General features: G+C 43.2%; 1 protein-coding gene across 6 annotated transcripts in view; it reads left to right on the top strand.

The window, feature by feature from the left end:
- The first annotated feature begins 2,057 nt into the window (after positions 1-2,057).
- Positions 2,058-21,391, top strand: part of lrp8 (low density lipoprotein receptor-related protein 8, apolipoprotein e receptor) — a 56,905-nt gene continuing 37,571 nt past the window's right edge. For 5 of the 6 annotated variants that reach the window (XM_049727028.2, XM_049727030.2, XM_049727029.2 and 2 more), the window contains exons 1-2: positions 2,059-2,327; positions 2,991-3,116. In XM_049727028.2, the coding sequence (XP_049582985.1) occupies positions 2,261-2,327; positions 2,991-3,116 (193 nt within the window). In that variant the 5' untranslated portion in view covers positions 2,059-2,260. Of the gene's footprint in view, positions 2,328-2,990; positions 3,117-21,391 lie in introns of all 6 variants that reach the window. The other variant, XM_049727038.2, reaches the window with a different exon arrangement.

Below are 21,391 nucleotides of genomic sequence, written 5' to 3' on the forward strand. Positions count from 1 at the left end.
GAAAACCTCTTTCTGTAGGAGTTAGCTGTCCGAAAATGACTAAATTACAGTCGTGTTTGATTTCAATTCCCATCCAAAATGATATCACATGCTTCTACAAATCCATTTTTAAATATTTTGCTCATGAGGTGGCCATTTGATACTGTGCATTTTCCCGCTGCAGGGGGCACCGAGCCAGCTATCAACAAGACCTCAATCATGGAATCCTGCTTTTTGGGTCACAAGCTGTAATGGCAGAGCTGTGCACAAGTACTGTGCCAATACACTACTTACACGGAGAAACGCTCTACAGGAAAGATAGATCATTTGCTGACCACCGGATGTGTTGCCTTTTCCCATCAACGCTTCACACTAAGTCACGTGCCTGAAGCAGACGAGACAGACAGAGAGAAAGAAAAAGAACCAAACGAGGACAGAGACAAATAGAGGCAGATAAAGAGACAAGAGTGGGAAAGTAATCACTTTAAAGGTCTGAAGGTATCAAGTCGGACTCGCTCAGTGTCCTGCAGCCAAGATGCATTGCAATATGGAGGGAGGGAGGGAGGGATGACCGATGAACACCATTTCAGCACTGACGTCCGGGAAGGGGAAAAAAGAAAAAAATCTGAAACAGTTGAGTGTGGAAATAGGATGAGTGCAAGTGCAATTTTCTTGCTCCGCTCTTAAACCTCACTTGGTTAGCAGTTATGTCAGATTAGCTTTGTCTAGCATCATTCAAAGGATGGCCTAATACAAATGAATGGTCACATATAAAGGTCACGCTGATGACACAGGGAGGAAGTCACATGCATTCACAAGATGCGCATGGCTTGTATGTTAAAGGTCAAAACTTAACTATGACAATTTATTACATTGATCTGCAAAAGGGGGGAAATAGTATATTGGAAGGCTTGACATTATAGCTGAACAGAATGGCAACATTAGTTTCGCGGTAGCACGTGTGCGTGCTCGCAGTATTGAGGCTCAGCTGGAAAGTCTGAGATGTAAATCCAGGCTAGTCATTTCTAATTTCCCTGCCAGTTATGAATATGATTGTAGCTGTTCTGATTTGTTGTATAAAAATGTGCCGCATATGACTCTTTGAATTGGAAACCTGCAGTGCGTCTGTCTGTTTGTTGTCAACGGAGTGCGCACAGCGAACTTGCCCTTCTGCTCTAGTTCACCTTCTTATTTGGAGCTCATTGCTACTGCGGGGCAGCGCACAAATGCTGTATTCCTCTGGGCTTGATGGATGAGAGATGACACGGGATACATTTGTGGTACTTTTGCCTGCATGAATCATATTGCGCTCAAGTTCAAGGGGAGGGGATGCGGGCCAATACCAGCTGTCTGCATCCCACGCAAGAAACAATCGTCATTGGACTGAAATTCGTCAATTATAGCAGCATTTTCAAAAAAGTTCATTCATATCTATTTGGACACCCAAAACTTTCTGATTGAAGCAATTGAAATATTTTAGTTGCGCGAAAGTTACAGTACACGTATTATTTATGTGCTGAGGTGATTTGAAAAACATGGGCCATGTTAAGCTGCAGCTGACCTGCAAGCAACCCCCGATTGCTTCAAACTGCTTAGTGCTGCAGTGCAGATATCATATAGTTCATATCCTACTTTTTATTCACTGCACATCTAAATAAGTCATTTGACTGACTGCACGAGAGCTGTACAGTATCACCTTTTCATAAAGCTTGAATAACTTGCAAATGTTCTGTCTTTCCTATGAATGCTGCAAGATGAGCTAGAAGACACAGATGTCAATTCTCATATTTCGGTGTGAAGTTATTTTTTTCCTTTTTTGCGTGTAGTTTTCACTTTTTTCCCGCATGCCACTAGTTTATTTCTGAGCAATGATTGAGAAACATTCAACTTGTTTGTGGATCACATGCAACCTTGGAGTGGAGCGAGACGCGCCTAAAATAGCGATTGTCATCATCATATTCCAAGATGTGTCTTTCTTTGTCATCGTGACTCAGCAGTGGCAGCAGGTACGACCTCCCAAGCTGGTTTTTAAACTAACTGCCAATTAGCGCACAGCCCCGTCGGATCAGATCGGCTCGGGCTCAGCTATCCCGCCCACAAACGTCACGCATTCAAACGGCAGCCGACGGCGGACGCGCAGGCAGAGAAAGAAGGGAACCCAATCCAGTCGAGTCGAGTCGAGCCCAGCGGATCACACGCATTTACTGATCGAGACACAGCGACATCTTTGCAGGGTCACTCGGCGGGCTTTCCATTGCATGATCAATCGAAGGACTGAAAGATGTGGAAAGAATTCTGCAAGCTCCTACTCTTCCATTTGCTGCTTATGGAGCTCCGGTGCGCGAAAGGTAAGACGCTTTGCCTCATCGGGAGCCAGCGACTGAGCGAGCGAGCCACTGAGTGAGTGGGATCACGCACCGCAAGACGACCGATCCCCGTGTTTTGGGAAAGACTTGACTTGCCATCATCACACGCGCGCACATAATAAACGGAACCACAGCGGTGACACAAGGTGACAATGTGCCGGGGGCAGGTGGAGCCTCCACGAATACTGGCTGCACGTGTTGTTCATGCAAAGCATGCACGATGGCTGTCAGTGGGCACTGTGGGCTGCCTGGCTGCCTGGCTGCCTGCCTGCCTGCCTGCCTGCCTGCCTGCCTGCCTGTCTGCCTGGCTGGCTGCAATCTATGTTTTGTCTCTTTGCCGAGCCACAAAACGTGGGGTCCAAACTCTTTCCGAGCAAACGTAGCCTGCTCAAACAAAAAGGACAAATTAGTCCGAGATATTAGTGCAGTGAAATAAATGGTGTCAATAAAACCCAAAACTAAAACTTGAGACCGCACGAGAAGATATTCGAAAGGAGATGTGAAAACATGACGTCTTCATTAAAGTGAAGCAAATCATTATTTGCAATGAGCCTTTTCATTTTCCATTGTCACTGTGACAAGCATTCTGCTTCCAAATAATAGGAAGCTGACGACTGACTCACTCTTTGTTTCCTTCCAACCCAGGAATTCATACCGAATCACAGTGTGAAGCCGGCCAGTTCAAGTGCAACAACGGAAGGTGCATCCCAACCCTTTGGAGATGCGACGACGATGACGACTGCTCGGACAACAGCGACGAGGAGAACTGTCGTAAGTAGTGCGTCCTCGCGGCAACAATGTTGTTTGCCGTGCACGTTGCCGACATTCACCGTTGTCAAGTCTTCCTGACAATTTCAAATGACGCTCATGCAAGGATTTCGCTGTCAAGTGGTGTCTTGGTGATGTTATGCGTGCTGAAAATAAGCTACTTTACCCGCTGGGCCCCTTTGGAATCTCATTTCGATATCAGTGTGCAGGACTTGCACAAGCCAAGACAAAAGGTCATATGGCCGCAGGAATTTCCCTAATTCGGACTCTCTTTTCTCCCGTGGCTTTTGCCCTCCGATAGCTCACATGGGGAAAAGCATACATTAGATGACTCTTTTTATCTTTCAGCTGCTATGCAGGACCGTTGTCGCTCCAATTATTTCCCCACTATGCAACAATTCTTGCCTGAAATGCAATTCAAGTAATATATGCCATTAGACTGTCTGATGAAGAATTGAGCTTTTATGAATGCAACTATTACCGCTTAAAGATGTGGGTGTACTGAAAGTGGCTGGATTTTGTTTTCAAGGTCACTTCTCCTGACAATAATGAAATACAGAAAACCATCGAATGGTTTTTGTTGGATCAAATGTCCAAGAAAGAGTGAGGGAAAACCCCCCAAAGCACGTTCATTTTCCCTCATACTTCTTCTGAATGCCTTTAACAAATTGCATGGACAACCAGCCGAGTAATTATGGCTTCTGAATGTGTCATGGCACTAATTGCTTGAATGAGTTGATTCATCACTCGTCTTCCGTTCCCTCACTCCGGTCTGCCGCAACGGTCGCTGGTCCTGAACGTTGTCCGACTTTCCCATGACGGTCGCTGTGACATTTTCAATGAGCGACTGATTGGGATCATTCAATGTCTTGTTTGCACTAGGCTGCAATGTGTTGTCAGATTTAGAATGAATCTGATTACATTGGGAGAAAGATATTGGCTGAACCATAAAGACAAATATTTGCTCATCTTTCACTCTCTCACTTTGAATGAACATTTGATCTATGCACTTGCGTTGTGTACTGCGTTCTTATTTGTACTTGCTTTGCGCTCTTTAGTCCCCTGATTCCTTCAGCCAACATTTTTGCACTTCCCGTGGGCCAGTAAAGCTGTGCCAAAGGGCCGAGAGAGACTACGCACAGAATGAGCATCAGCTGATAGCTTGGTCGAGGATAAATCCAGTAGCCAGAGTGATGGCGCTGTGCCAGCTCTTCCAACAGATGTCACCACTGCGCACCCTCCCTGCGATGCCACCTAATCTCACTGGCAAGGAAGTCTCAGCCGAAAAGGGAAATGATTGAATCAGTTAAGATCAGAAGGAACAGGATGATTTCAAGCGGGGCTAATGTGGATGTAATTTGGAAGAATGGTCCTGGTGCCAAATTGGGGAAAAACCAAAAACCCAAATCAAAATGTCCAATACAATGGCCTTTACTGGGTGATCATGTTGCATGCGCACAGCCCATCAAATTGAGCTGTTTGCTTGACTTGAATGAAGGAAGGAAGGCTTTCCCAATTCTAAGCTAGGCTTCACTAGCTCCAATGAATGCAATTCAACTTCCAAAACCGGTTGCAGTAAATTCCTGAGGTACTCTGCGCCGTAATATAAAGTGTGCTTCAAAAGTAGCACTGCGTTGTTTTCTGGAGGCGTACATTGACCCCCAATAGTGTGACCTTAGTGACAGGACGTCGACATGGATTCAAACAGAGCATTCTTATTTTGTTAAATTTCCATTCAACTGGTTTCAACTGTATTTTTCAGATCTACTTAATGCTATGACAAGTACGTACTGTTGTGTAGCATCTCGGACTTTTCGCACAGATGCTTGCTGAAGATTGGGATGCCATGTGTGCTTTCCATCATGCTCTCCTCTTTCTCCTCCAGCTCCATTCTCAACACGGTAGATTCCGCTCCTGTTGCCCAGGGAAACGACGGCAAAGCGCCGTTGAGCGTGCGTGCGTGCGAGCGTGCGAGCGGCCGTACGTCGTGGGGCTTTTTGAGAATGTGTGTGCTTTCTTTGTTGTGAATGTAGGCAGGCAGTAGCGCTCAACATTTGTGAACACATGGCAACGTTCCTCTCCTCTCCTCTCCTCTGTATGACCTATATTTCTGTTGGAGAATACAGAAAAAAGAGGCCTTATCATTTCAACAGCAGATTTAAGTGGATTTAAACATGCCTAATCCTTGTGCCACAGTCCAAATCAGCTATGTTAGCTTTCAATTTGCTTTACTCCAAGGAACTAAGGAACTGTTGAATATTGATCATGATTGATTTAATTGATTATTTTGAGATAATATTTAATTGCACGTGTGAGTGTGCGTGTGCACGCACTGACTGATTAGTGGTACGTGAATGTGTGCAAGCGCATGACAATGAAGCTGGGCAGGTCAAAGGGGGCCAGCGTCTCTTCAGCAGTCATACAGCGCCGCTTTCCCATGGAGGGGACATCACAACACATTTCACGCTACCGCTCTGCATTTAAGTGTGCGAGTCGTGGGGTGTCGTTTCTGTCACATGTACACGTACACGTGCGCACACAAGCGCCGATTGAGAATTTTCTTGGAAGAAAACATTTATTTATTTATAGTGGCTTGATCCCGTTGCCATTCATTCGTTCATACAGTATGTCAAGACATTACTGGAGAATATGAGTGATATGAATCAAATGTGCTGTGAGCATTTTGTCAGATGAGAAGCCCACAGTGTGCGAGAGAGTCCCTTTTGCCAAAGCCAGTATCCCTCCCACACTATCAAGCATCAGTATTGAGGATGCTGACTGAATAAGTGTTGGGTGCACGAGTGCAAAGCAGCACTGAGGTAATTTTAGCTGAGGTCAGTGCTGGCCTAGGGCCATTCTGTCTCTCTGTGTATCGGTGCTCTCTTGCTCCATTTGAAGGCCAATTTGCATCTGTTACACATCTGTGTCCTACCTTTGTTTTGTGGGTAGAGGCGGTGCATTCATATCAACTATGAGCTCGGTGCTAATGTCATGTTGCGATATGTTCAAATGCCCCTTGGTGCTTTCTAGGTCGGTGTTAAAGGAACACCTCCAGACTATTCTGAGAAACACTTCATATTTCTTCTTGTACATCCCCCCAAAAAGAATAAACATGCAGACATTGATTTCAAGGAAGTTCAATTTGAAAATAACATTTTGGAAAGTCGGGCATTTGAGAAAAAAAATGCTCTTGGTAGGTGAACATCTCTCAGCGACCAGGAACAAAGATGAAAGATGTCATGTTCATGCCACCAATGATGGACTGTGACAGATATCAAGATGGATGATGATAAATCCGTGTCTGCCTTTTGCCAAAGTCTCGGTTGTTGTCAGGAAAGCAAGCAATAGGAAGCAAGCTCGCATCGCATCGCATCGCATCGCAACTGCTGCCATTCGGACCAAACAAAAAGGAGCTGGAGAAGCCCAATCCAATGTACTGTGGTCATATAGTATGTATGTAAGCGGGTTAAAGCTAATGTTAACCGGGTATGTGTCATGATTGTGAGTCACCCCCAGCTCTGCTCTTTTTCTAGCACTGGTAATCAAGGTTAGCTAGCCCCTTTCTTTATGGCCAAGAAGGTTTATTTTCAGCAAGTGCTTATCTCTCATAAGCGCAAAAGCAGGGGGTCGCCCGCCGACTGCTTAATGAAGCTATCATTGCCGGAATACAATCAATTAATGACCTACTAAGGTCGGTCAAACACGTGAGACTTGAACTGAAGGAGATGGAAATTCAAAAGTGTCCAGAGGTATGGGGATATGTTTGGGATGCGCATTGTGCTCATTCAACACAAGCGTCATGAATTGAAGGACACTGCGCAGCATATTCTTGCCTTGCCTTGCCTTGCCTTGCCTTGCCTTGCCTTGCCTTGCCTTGCCTTGCCTTGCCTTGCCTTGCCTTGCCTTGCCTTGCCTTGCCTTGCCTTGCCTTGCCTTGCCTTGCCTTGCCTTGCCTTGCCTTGCCTTGCCTTGCCTTGCCTTGCCTTGCAGTTCAGACGGCAGGCAGGCAGGCAGGCAGGGCGCCCTGCCTCATGCAAGTCCGCCATCCCCCATCCTTCCTCACATAGCCACTGCTGGGCCGGTGGAAAGTATACATTTTGTTACCATGACAACTAAAGGCGGAGCCAAGGGGGGTACACTTAGCAGTTAACGCCCTGTATCCAAACAAGTAACTGTGATCAGCCCTTGCAAAGACAGCAGGCATTCTAGTTTTTCTTTTGGAGACGGCCGGCCAGCCGGCCGGCGCCAATGCCGCCAAATTACACTCGTCAATTACTGTGCAGAGTTGCGTATGTGGCAGCGCAGATTTCTTTTCCGTTGTTTAATTTCACACTTGATGGGTGAACAGAAACTCCAGAGACCAAACTGTGTGTGTATACAAGCAATGAAAACTCCATTTTCCATCATTTGTCCCCTTTCAATTTAGAAGACTCTACAAATTGCTTGAGTTCAACAGATCACATGTGCAGGCTTTGAAATTTGTCATTGCGTTTTTATGATTGTGAGCTACTCCTCACCCCCGAGCCCCCGCCCCATCTGTCTGACACAGTATCATGGCATTAATCTGCAGCTCAGATTAACAAAATATACTCCTACGTATCTCTCGGTTATGTTATTTACATTTGCTTTAATCTGATTTTGGAGCGTGCTCCGTTCCGTCCGGCAAATTTAGCTGAGGAGTGACGCGAAATGGGCTAAGAATCCCGTTGCATAAAACATCACTCTTAATACCCGTGTGCTGGCTTGACGCCACGATGACGTTCTACATGTCTGGGATTTTTTGGGATCAATCTTAGAAGGGGGATTTTTATTTGAAATGACTATTCCCTGATTTGCACATTGTTTTTATTCACCTCTTTTTTTTTTTTTTTTTTTCTCCTCTACTGTGTTTCTTTTCCTGGCCAAGGACAAAACATGAGTTCAGTTGGATTCATTTCAATGAACAAATACAATTCATTTCAATGAAACTCTTCACAAAGTTCACCATGATCTTAAAAAAAAATGAAAATAGAAGCTAATGTTTGGTGTGCACGCACCTTTTGACAAGAATTTGCGCTTTTTGTTTGTTCACACATTATTGTAAGCAGAGCACCTGCTGACAAGATGGAGAGAAGCTTTAAGGCTTTACAAAACAAACTGAGGAGGCTTGTACATTAATCCAATGTCCTCCCACCTATGGACAGAACAAATCAATTTGAACACATGCACACGTCATATGGGGTCAAGGTTAACTCATTTAAATGTAATTAGTGCTGTTACAAATGAATCTTTTTAGAATAAATTCTACTACCTATTATTCCATCGATTACTCGAGTAATGAGCGGGCTGCTAATTTCTTATTCCATGTCCATTCTTGAACTACGGCCACAACTTCCGGGTTCACAAAAAGGGACTCAAAAAGACCAGCAGGTGGTAATATATTACAACATTTGCTTGGAGTCCATTTTAGTTGTGTGTGTGTGTGTGTGTGTGTGTGTGTGCGTGTATATGAATATGATTTTACAAAATTCAGTCATCGCTTCACTTGAGTCTCTTTTGCCTCCGCCTGCAAGAAGAAATGAACATGGAAGTTGCGGCGGAGCCTTGCTTTCACTCTTGCGTCTGCTTTGTTAACATGCCACTGCCCAACTACAAAAGCACGTGAACTTGAAGAAAAGCCTTTCATTTGGTCACCACGGCAGCTGCAGCGGGATGGGCAGACAGAAGACAAAATCAAATACGCATTTCAAGTCAAGTAAAAAAAAACAAATCCTTATCTGTGACCTCTGTGACCATGTTAATTGGGTGACAGAGGTGTCAACATTTTAAAGACAAATGACACTGCTTGCACCTTTTCAAATGCAAATTGAAAATTGAAATGATAATGACAATTGGGTGACCCAGGGTGTTGGGTCAAAACAACCCACCCAACAGATTTTTTGAACCCAGAAGTTTTAAGGGGGGGTGGCATTTTTTCTTAGAGGGGTCATACCTGCCATTTAGCCACCTGCTGTCAGCAGGAAATGAGATCACAGTGATTATTATTATTATTTCTTTTTTCTTGTGCATTCCAATCTCTCGTGTATTTAAGAATACCTAAGTGAATAGTTGTTTGATTTCCTGGTCTTTTCTCTTCAACGTCTACTTTTGGACTATTTCACTTCCTAAGTTGTTTTCAGCAAGAAGTTCCTTTTTGTGCTCTCTGATTAGCATTGCCCTTGACCCGTGTCATTGGATGTATAGCTACAATGTTTGGAAGTAGTGACACCTCAATAGGAGGCCTCTCGCTCTCTCGCTCTCTCGCTCTCACTCATCCGAGCAATGCAAACTGGGATTGTAATGCATTCCCGGACCGGACCGGACTCTTGATTATAATACAAATATCATGAGAAACGTGTTGAATAGAGCAAAACGTGGCTTTTAGAGCCTGCAAATGAGCTCTAATATTGATGAGAGATTTATTTAATTTTTTTACCTTATACATTCATACTAGGACAGAATAGGACGATATGAATAAGTCAAGTGTGTACAGACTCATTGAGACGCTGATTGTATTCTGCAGTGTGTCAGAAAACAGTGTCTGTTGAGATGTTCTTATCGACAAACTGTCGACATTTTTCCAGACTGCACTCTGTAATCAAGTTCCAGCACAAGGGAGGGATATTTTTTAATTTTGACAACATGGGTCTTTGGTGTGACTGGGAAATGAACTCAAGTTGCGCTACTTGTAAATCAAAGCAAAAAAACGATTGTGAATATTGCTGTACGTAGGAGTGGTAAATTGTGAACAAGGAAAATGTAGTTATTTACTTTGTGTTGCAGCGTTTGTGTCTTGTAGCGGTCTACGTTAGCCATGCATGCACTGTGACAATGGAGCAGGAACATTCTTTCACACATAAACCGTGCTGGAAGGGGATGAATCCCGCTGTTTGACTGCATGATGCTGCATCTCAGCATGGCTGCACCTGCTGCTTTGGAAAAGTGCGGCAGATGAACCCTGTTTCCATGGACTCACCCATGGGCTGGGCTGGGCTGTGTGTGCGCGTGTCAGAGAGAAAGAGAGCGAGAGCGAGAGAGAGAGAGCGAGAGAGAGAGAGAGAGAGAGAGAGAGAGTCCAGGCCGGTCCTAAAGCGAATAGGAGAGGAAGCCAGCCAGAGATCAATTTCCTTTTTACTTGTGGAGTAGAGCCTTGAAATGCATGGCCTCCTGTGACCCAGATTCATCCCTTCATTCTCCTTCTTCTTCATCGGCAGAATGTGGCATAACTTCAGAAGCCGGGAGAAACACCAAGGGAAAGATGAAAGCGAGCGAGCGAGAGGGAGAACAGAAAGAATGAACGCCAGAAGGGCAACAAAAGAATGTGGCCAGTTGGAGCTGAGGGTGAAAAAAGAGCGCAATCAGCATGTCATTGAGCGACGGGGTTATTGGAAGGACAAATTGACCATGGCACCTGCCTGTGCAAACTTTTGAATTGTAGCGCCATAAATGCATCAGGAAGCGTTTTGCATGCATCCCACTAGGACTGATGATGAAAATGAAATAAGTGTACGGGAAAAGAAAGGTTGTGTCCAGTGAGAGAGAGAGAGAGTGAGTGAGTGAGTGAGCAAGAAGTCTACAAAGTACATTTGAGACGTGACCAATTGACACTGATGTTGGTACTTCACTCAATCACCAAATTGTACTGGAACATTAGTGCCTGTCACGTCCACAAGCCACTTATTGGCTGATTGGCAATCCCGTTTTTGTCACTGCGTCAAATTGTTCATACCTTTCAGTCCTGGCTTTGATGTTTGAAATGAATAGCACAAGTTTCAAGTGCTCTTTAACTGCACACTTGTTAGTTTTGTGTGCCACCTACCATATGTTGTCGAAGTGAGTGTTGGACTCGGGCGAACTTCAACAAGGCCCAAATGTCAGTTTTCTCAGGTCACATAGTGCAGTGCAGCTCCAGCGCACTTTGTAATCACGTTATGCAAAGACATACATTTCTTGCTCACTTTTCTGATTGTAAATTATGCAAAGCATCAATTTGCTTTGCTTTGCTTTGCTTTGCTCTAAATCTAGAACCCAGGCAAAAAAGGTGAGCAGAAGCTCCACAGCTGAGCGTGTCCGTTTGTATTGTCCCACCCCGTATGCGAGTACCATCTGTCCTCTCTTTCCTCTCTCTCTTCACAATTTGTAAATTCATTTCAAATTTACAAGCAGCTCAATCTGGACTTAACTGCTCCGGTAATTACGTTACAAATAAAAAGCATTTGCACAATCTTGTGCTGTTGTTTTGGCCAGCTTTGGTTGGGCCTTCACCCAGCCCATATACTACGTACTTGCATGGAACACTTCTAAATATGATTGGAACATGTGAAGGTTATCACATCCAAAAGTCCTTCTCTCCCCCAGCACCAGATTTGAACTTCTGCTATGAGAGCCCATCTGTCACATGGACACATGGAGAGGGATTTCCAGCCACAAACATACACACGCAATTTTAAAATGCTCCCAGTGTCATGCTAAGAGCGATGAAGGGGAAATGGATGATTACCCCCTTGTGCGTGAGACCCGGGGCGGGGAGGGGGGCATCATCTTAAATTCACATTGCAATTCATGTTTACCTTCTCACCATTGTTTTACTTGTCCAGTAAATACTCTTGCTGCTCACTACAGCTGGATCATGTTGCTCAATATTAAATCTCCACCCTAATCTAAGCGAGCGAAGGGAGATTGTTCACTGTGTTTGTCACTACATTAAACAAGAAGTCGTGATTTTCCAAAATGGCATGCGCATTTTCCTGTTGACATAAGGGTCAGAGCTCAGATGTAACTTAGACCAATGCCGTTCTGTCTTTCTTATTAGTAGGATTCCACAAAAGCGGATAAGAATGTTTAGGCTTGTGGCATGGGCACATTCCATACTGTATATGGATGCATTTGAACGCTTCAGCTTTTGTTCATGCCTATTGTCTACTGTGCATTCCTCTACTTTCATATTCTTTTGACACTCAGCCCTCGCTCGCCCATGTCAAATGTTTTTTTTCCTTCAGAGTGACTTTCCTCTTCATCCTTTGCTTATCTCCACTGTTTTGTCTCGATCCTAGCGTGCAGCTTCTCGGTCTGATTTGGCTTTCATTTAGCGTTAATCTACGCGGTGTCACAGTGTGCTTTCTCATTGTGTAAGATGGATGCTTGGCTTGTCTGGTCCCTGGCTGGAGCCTTATCGCTCCCCGCAACCCACAGGTTCTTAATGAAGGTCGTCCTGCGTTTCATGCTAATTTAAGTCTTTTGGAATTAGGCTCATTGTCTGCCATCCATCTCAATGAGGCCTTGGGACCTGGAGAGAAAGGTGTGCCTGGCACATGCAACATGCAAACGATACCTTGGGACCGAAGCCCGGTTTCCCTTCCAATGCGGGTTTCTCACATCTTTATTTGATTTTGACCCTTTGCAAAGCAACACGACGAAATCCGGACTGTTCTTCAGCTCCTTGGCTCAGTCGTAATGTCATCGAAAGTGTGAGTTTCTATCTACGGATTGATAGAAATGTACAACTTGTAGTGCGACGGGAATAGAATGCTTCACGTTGAGGATTATTGGATATGGAAGTCAACAATGGTTGTTAATCTGCCGTGCCACATTCACACCAACATGGGTTACCGTTTTGAAGGGATTATCATTCTCCAATCTCATGTCAGTTTACATCCTTTCATTAATCCGTGGCTTGAAATTGGGTAATGGATTTTTGGCATCCGCCGTAAACAGCACCCTCGAACGGGTCTGTTGAGCCGTCATTTTCCAAAGTTTGCAGAAACCCCAAAAGATTTTCTATTTTCTGTGTACGGTTATGTGTGTCTACATTTCTTAGGATAGTCAAGGCTACGTAAAGTTTGAACGGAGGATTACGTCATGTACAAACCGTGCTAAAGTATGAGATTTTGAAAATTCAAAAGGTAGAAAAGCTTCAACAAGCTCGAAAGCCAAGGTCATTTGAGACATTTATAGGGTTGAAAAAAGAAAATACAGTCTGTAGCTGCTGTTAAGGATCTAAAAGGTACAATGATGGCCATTATTCACTTAGGAGATTTCGGCTGAGTGTGTCGCTTTGCTTTCTGACGTATTTTCTCTCAAAGTGAAAAGTTGAGCGATCCTATTAAAAGCAATGTTAGTCTATGTGCTTGATTGCAGCCCTATTTCACAGCAGTCTCCTGCCCAATAACATTTGAAGTTCCAGTCATGCAGATAATACGTTTTGACCTCCGTTTGAACGGCTGACACAGCAGTCGGTCCTTTGACCTCGCCATCCTCCTTTGACCTTCTTTGTATCATTTCTTGAGCCTCTGATATCAAAGCTGTTTGCCATCCATGACGCTTGCTGTTTCTAGATATGGTGACGTTGGTCCCTCTTCCCTTGCGCACGCATTTTGGGGCTGAGTGGGAGACCAAGCAAATGGTTCCTCATTGTTGCTTTTACTGCTCTTGTACATTAGCTCCTCATTAAGAAATGACATAGTGATCAAGTGAAAGCAATATATAAAACGTGTCTTTTATCGCTTCCCTTTATTGACTTGAAAAACATAAAAGGGCAATGTCTATACATTTGGACAGGGAGGCATTTTAGGCCTGCCTTTCTTATCATTGCAGTCTGCAAAGAATAACAGCCAGTCTTTGACATATTGGCAGATTTCTTGCTACAGCCAAAGTCGGAAAGGTCAAGCTGAGATCGAAAGAAGATGCCTTTGTATGCTAAGTGAGAAATCGTCAGTATGCACAAGTCAATCCGCTTGCCTAAATTTAGCAAAATACTTTTGCTTGGACCTCATCTAGAGATCCAGTAAGAATGCTTCTGCAACTGCTTTCTTATAATTTGGCAATAGTTTGGCTCCCAGTGCCCTTCATCTTCTGTGCCAGTGATTAGTATTCCGTCAACGGCGTGAATATGTTATGTGCGCTAGCATCCGTGGATCTAATTAAGCCTGAAATGAGAGACAGGTGTAAGCAAACACAAATACGATCACGAGATGGCTGGAAACCCCGCCAAATGACAAAAAGCATGTTGAGCAACATTCAAATGAGAGCCATTCATGCCTGTGTTGTAAACCATCTCTCCTTGGAATATAGATTTCCCTAAAGCTGCCGTGTCAATCCAGCAATACTCAACAAAGAAGTTTGCGTGATAGGAATCATGTATGAAAGAAATACGCATTTTTAGTTTCAATTCAAACTCTTGTATTGAATAGAGATGTCACAACATCTGCTCCTATAACTAATGAATTTGAATAAACCGTCAATTAAAGGCATACAATGTATGAGCGTAGAAATAGATGGTAAGGGTGAGAGATCATTAAAAGTATTTGGATTCCCCAAAGAAAGTGTGTGCGTGTGTGTGTGTGCGTGTGCGTGTGTTGGCATGCCTGCATCTGCAATACATTTCCATTAATTATAGGTGAGAAAATTCCATGGCTTCAAATCAGACGTAGCCTACAGTAGGGTTTGAATGTTTTAATGAAAGTTCAATGACACCCATGAGTTTAATAAGTTGAAATTTCCATATGAGATGACGGAAGCGTGCTGAAAATAACCATGAGGGACTGTGATAGCAGTGATGGATTAGAATGTCGGAAGCACGCTTCAAATAAGGCTGAAGACGCGCTTTTGCTTTAGCTTGAAATGATGAGGGGCTGATTATGACGGAAGGGGTTCCAGCAGTCGGTATGGTTCTTCACCTCTCCGCTTCTCTTATCCCTGCTCCAATGACCAAGGTGCGGTCTGCAATAATGAGCCATCCTGTCGAGTGACACGGGGTGTGAGCGGCTGATGGAGCGGAAGTGATTTTGATGCACTTCTGCCTTGTTACTTTTCCTTTTCTCTGTGAGAAAAAGCCTTTGCTGCGGGCCTATACGTATTTGTTCCTTGAAATGAACCCCAGCCACGATTAGTTGAATCACAAGAGCTGCCAGTGCTGTTCTCCAGATCTCATGTGAAAGCACATTGCGTGATCCCACTTTCCATCTCTGCCTTGTTACCTTTGGCTTCTCAAGGTTCATTCTCCTATATATATTTATATACGTACGTATACATTGTTGTTCTTTTGATATAGCGTTTTTGTCATTGTGAAAAATCTCCATCAATCCAAAAAAAAAAAAAAACCTCTTGAAATGTTCCTCATGATAAATATAAGCATACTATGTGTGTTATCAGTGAAAAGTATTCTACCTTCACTATAATATTTTCTTTGAAGAATATCATCAGCCTTCTGTTTTGCGGCCGTCTGCGTGGTTCAGTCATCGGAAAAACTGAAAAGAAATTCTCAAGTTTGCTTTTCATTGCGTGAGATGCGAACTTGCAAATTGTCATGTGCTCATTTCAAGCCTTGATGTCGTAATTGTGACTCTTGCTACCTTTTCGGATCTTTTCTCACAAAGCGTCGGTCGGAATAAGCACTCGCTTATCCCTTGATGGCAAATATGATCATATTCAGGCTTTGCTCACCCAGGCATGGATTCATTCGAGGCAGCCTTTTAAAACATTTGCATATTTTCATCTTGTTGTCTGGCCAGTCGGCAAAGCTTCTACGGTAGTTACAGCAGCAGATGCAGCGCAAAGCCTAACAAGGTTAGTTGTGTGAGACCAACAAAGAAATGTGATCCTTTTTATTCTATAGTGCTTTGGTCAGCAGCACTACATATAAATTGGCTTCAATCAAAACACCATTTTGAGCTTACAGCATTACTTTCCCAGGACTCACAGCAAGAGTGGTGGAAATGTATGAGTGGCTTATTTCTTGACTTTCTCAATGTCTTTGTTGCTTCAACACGGCATTATTCTACTCCCATTTCTGCCTCCATCCTGCTTCTTCTTCTTCTTGACCTCAATACAAGTTCACCAGGGATGATAAGATGGATACTGCAGTGCCAGATGAAACACAGAAACTTCCTTTGTCCTGCTCTTTTAAAATGCTTAGTGCCGTGTTCTCTCTTTGGATTATCTATAAAAAAAAGTTCCCATTTATACTGGGTATATCGTTTTTCCGCTTAGTCTGCTTTGGCCCGAAGAAATATTGTATGCCGCGTAATCGCCGATCCATAAAAAAAATGACTGAAATGATCAATGCGCCACTGTGTGCCCTTGTGTTTTGGCCTTAGGTTGTCATAAGCGTAGCCCAGATGCCTACAATAAATGGATTCTGTTCTGCATCAAATCTCAGGCGTAATAAAACACAATAGAATTTAGTTAGCCAAAGCAAAATGCTCTTACGTTAAATATTTAAGATGATGTCATTTGTCCCATCTGGAGGTAATGGATGACACAGAAAGAGAGCAGACTTGATGTTCTTTTGGATGAAAGTCCAAGATCATGCTCTGCCCTCCTCACTAAATTTCACTTCCCCTTGATTTGCCATGATGGCCAAGAAAAATTGCTCCCATGTAGCTAGCTCTATAACGCGAACTGAAATGAAAGCATGATCACGATCAGTCTTCGAAGCTTTTTGTTTTCTTTGACCTTCCCAGTCGGTATGTGTTGTGTGTGTTACTTTTGCTCCCCGGCAATAAGAGGCCATTAGAACGCTTTCTGCATTATTCACGAGTTGTGCACACAACAGTTATGAAACTTTGTAATACCAACACTCGGTCAATGCATTATTGATGACATTTAATAATTCCAAATTAGCATGTGCAAGTAATTGCCTCCATGCTTTCAGCTCCCACTGTGTATAATTACAATTTGTGGTGCGGAATTTGTTGAGGCACTTTTGGTGCTCTTAGGCTGAGGCAAATTCCTGCCTAATTGTCTCATACGATGCCTATTTTGGATTGTACTAATGTGAATCTCGCTTGTATTTATGGTTGAAACGATTTTGTGCCAGCGTACTTTTTTTTTTTTTTTTATGTCTGTAATCTTGCCAGCGAATTAGAATAAAGTAGATCACTGCCATCTACCTGTTTGCCTCTAACTGTTTCTTTTCATTGGAGTTGAAATTTGGCTGAAGGGAAATGAGAGCGGCTATCGCTCGCTAATCTTGATGAAAAACAAATTGCTTTTGCGAGGATACCTGCACCCCTCTCTCGCATCCATCCCATCATGATCCGCTCGCTCCCTTTTGTTCTTGCACCTCCTTCCCTTCTCCTCGGAGACACATAAAGAGGCAGCAGCAGCAGCAGCAGCAGCATCTGTGGCTGTCTCTGCTCATTTCTTCACACACTCATAAAGGTTGCTGACGGCTCATCTGTTTTGCTGTCAGATAATGCTGCCTCTGTTCATTTCCACCTCTGATAGAGACGTGTATATTACTTTTTTCCTTACTTCCACAAACTAGATTTTTTTTCCCCATCATTTCACATTTACATTGTAAATGAGGTGAGGGAGGCACTTAACATAAAAATGTTGATAGATGTTTTGTAAGAGCGCCGGATAAAAGACAAATGAGCGTACAGCTCTATCGTGCTATTTCAACTTAGCGAGCTCAGCTATCCAATTGCGTGATCATTCTCTGTGGATTCACCTCGCTCACCTTGTTAGAATGACCATATTAATCAGCAAAATGTTCTTTTCTTTTTTCCTACAATGGCTTAAACAATGGCTTTTTCTCAGAGGAATTGTTGTTATTTAACATTTGCTTTGATGTACTTACATTGAATCACATTAAATAGAAGGCAAATAAAACATGCCATTTGTGTGTGTTGAAAAGGGCTCGCGCATTTTTATCTGGATCTGTAGTCTGCCCATTTCAGTGACCCATGAACAAAGCAATTTTTCCAATGTATCTCCAAATTTCCCTACTAAAATTCTAATTAGGGTGCAATGACTGCAGTGTGGCCATGAGACAAATTTACACATGCTTATCAGTGAACACATTGCTCCAAGTGCGCAAGCTTAACCGTGTTACGAGGAGTCTTTTTGACATAAATAAATACTGATCTCTGGAGATGGGAAACGTGGTGCTCTGCTCAGACAAGGTCACGGCAGTCTGTCATGGCGGGCCTGGTGGGCATGCAGAGTTTAAAGACTTCACTGCTTGCCAGCCTCTCTTTGATTTGCATCAATCCCTTGTTTTAAATATTGCTTGTGTGTATCAATTTTAATGCCCGTGCCTCTGTTAGAGCAGCAGCAGCAGCAGCAGCAGCCTGCAGCAGAAAGTAGGTTCATGACTTGCATTGGTTGAGCTACATCAATTCTTCTCAGCTTGTGTTTTTATTATAACAGTAGTGATATGAATGATTTCGGAGTTGTCCCGCAAACACACGCCCTCCCCCTAATAACTGGTGATTGTACAAATGAACTTTGATTGAGCCATGGTCAGGATCTAAAAAAATGCAAGTGTTTTCTCAATCAATAAAGCATTAGCTGATGCTGTCAGATGCTTTCTCCATTCCATCCCTCCCGCCACCTTAACGCCCGCCACCCTACAGCTTTCCATTTTGTTAACTCTCTCCCCCCCCCAGCGTCCTCAATCCAGACAAGTGTCTCTCGCCCCCGCGGGGATGTGCTCTCAGCCGTGCGCTTTAGCCTACACGGCACCGAATCATGAAATGAGATTTTGCCGCCGTCTCTACATTGCCGGCCGGCTAAGAAAGTCACATCTCACTCCGAGTGAACGAACGCCTGGCTGCTTTTCCCCTCCGAGCCTGGCACGGTCGTGCCTAAGCATGGCTCCAATGGATCGATGGAGCTGAGCTCTGTAAACTGCCCGTTGTCGATACAGGCAATGTTGTGAGCTGTGATAAGGGACTGACATTAAGCGGTTCAAAAGTATTAGCTCACTAGTGGAATGGAAACAAAAACGAACTGGCTTGTCTGCATATACTAGTTTACGATGGGGTGCTGTTTCAGACTCTTTTACTGGTGTGAAAAGTCCTTCAAAAAATGTTTGGTTTTTTCACTGTGAAATATTGATCCTACTTGTCATTGATTCTTTGCTCTCAAACAAGCCCCCTTCAATTAAACAAATAAGCATCCATTGTTATCGTTCTGGTTGTTTTGAATGTTGAGTGTCATGGCGGTCAAAGTTTGCTCAACGCGCTCTTTTGAAATCTTTATAAACAATTCTGTTGGATCCCACATGAAACGTTATTTTTTTATTCCCGTTGGTAAAGTCTTCTTTTGAAGCCAAATCCCGATAAATCTCACATTGGAACACAAGATCCTTTTTTAGGATGGCGTTCCGTGATATGAAAGTGCCTGTTTGAAGCGATTTTATACGGATGGCAAATAAATGCGGGTGGCAATTCGGGCTGCACAATATATGGAAAATTATACCTTTAAAGCAAAAGACGTCAAGGGAATGTGGGTGGTGAGTCTAGATGAATCATTATATTTATTTGAGAGAAATAAATGTGTAAATGCCAGCACTAGATGCTGTTGACATTCCATCACTCATGATGGATCTTGCTGGCTTGCTTAAGTTTCAATCAGAAGAACCGTTTGTCTCGCAGCGCAGCGCAGCGTAAGAAAAAGTTGATCTCCTTTTGCCATTCCAGTGGCTTATTGGCCACTTTCATTATGACCTGTCAAGTTTTTTCACTCCCTGACTGCGCTTAGCAATGAATTGTAAGTCCGCTAATCAAGAAGCACAGTACCATGGACTTTTTTTGTTTTTTTTTCTCTTGCTCTCATCTTCGTTTCCATTTGATATTTTATACCGCTCAGGATTTCAAAGGAATTTCTTTTCACTTCTATTAAAGTTACTGCAGTAAGTGTGATGCACTTCAAGAACGCTCTAAAAAAATCAAGGATTTATTTTATTTTATATTGCTCATCCTTTTCTCAACTTTCTTTCAAATTGTGTTCATTCTTACGCGAGGAGACGAATTCTGTCTTTCCGTGCTTCTGCCACACTTCATATTATTTGGAGGACTCACCTTCCTTTTTCTCTTTCTCTACTTGTATGCACTTTTCCACACACATTTAAAATATGCTGTTTAGAACCCATTTTTTTGCCTGTATTATTAGTAACTAAAATATCAACGGCTACTGTGTAATTGTCAGAATGAAATGACTGTAATTAATACAATTGAGAAACATAAATATAAAGTAATATAACAAGTTTCCAAACAGTTGTTGCATTGGATTGGATTTTTGTGCTGGATTTGTTAAGACTATAAACAGGAGGTTTTAAGAAAGTTTTGACTGCAAAGTCCTTTCCTTTGATTTGGTCCTAATCTTTTTTCACATTGTGTGACTTGCCTTTGAGTTCCATCCTTTAGCCCTTGTTTGTGCCCGTTTGCACACAAGGTCTTGGTGTGTGTTTTTCCTCTAAGTGATGGGGAGGAGGCATTTATAAAGTCTCCAGCCAGTGTTCGGGACAGAAAGAGGAGCAACATTAATCTCAGAGTTCAAACCTATAGTTGTCACCCTGTGTGGGACGGGGTGGGAAAGGGGCCTGACTCTGACTTAAAGGCCTTTGCTCACGACAATGGCTGCCCTTTGTTTGGGGCAGAAAAGCAACGAGTTCACAGTTGAACCCTTCAAAACATTTCTCTCACGCCTTTCTCACTGCTCTCTTTGCCTTTTCTCGTTTTTTTTTTTTCCCAATCCTTTTTCAATGTTTGAAAATAAGCTTGAGAAAATAGGAACCTGAGCTAAAAACCTCTGGCAAATGAAACTCTATTGTTCTTCTCTGTCTTTACAAAGTGTGTATCTCAAAATTCATTGCTACGTAAATGCTCATCAGTTGTGCTCAAGATCCTTTAGCTCTTAGAATCTTCTGCCATTACCTTTGTACTGTGATGGAAATTGTCTTTGTGAAGAAGAAGAGCCATGTCCTGAATGAGTATTGGGAGGAAAGACGGATCAGCTTCAGAGTGTCAGAGCGAGGGATTATTGTCTCATCTGTCAGATCCAAATCCCATTTCTGGTGTTTGCTCACCAGGTTGGGTTCTCACTCTTCTTCCCCACGTCTCATGCTAATACAATTAGATTGCACAAGCTTAGCTCTGAAAGAGAGACAAATTGTTCCATAAAGTTGGTGAAACCTGTATGGGAGACTAGTTTGTTTGGTTAGCTGCGACACTGCAACCCTGGTCTGAGTTTGGCACATTCCTCCACTGATCACTGTGAACTTAAACCAAGTGTCATTTTCCTTGAGCTCATCACTGGCAAAAGTGTCGCTCAAGGCCAAAAGTGGTTCCCGGTCAATTGACAATAGAATTGAAAAGCTTTGATTAAGCATTACCAATGACACCAACCGCAAAAAAAGCTCTTTTGTATGCCGATCGAAAGATGGACAAACGAAAAAGAGACAACCCCAACAATGCCTTTCATCTCTTGCGCTGATATTATTGAGCAGCGACGTTGACAGCTAAAACCATAGT

Source organism: Syngnathus scovelli, chromosome 10 (assembly GCF_024217435.2).
Source record: "Syngnathus scovelli strain Florida chromosome 10, RoL_Ssco_1.2, whole genome shotgun sequence".
In the NCBI taxonomy this organism is placed as follows: Eukaryota; Metazoa; Chordata; class Actinopteri; order Syngnathiformes; family Syngnathidae; genus Syngnathus; species Syngnathus scovelli.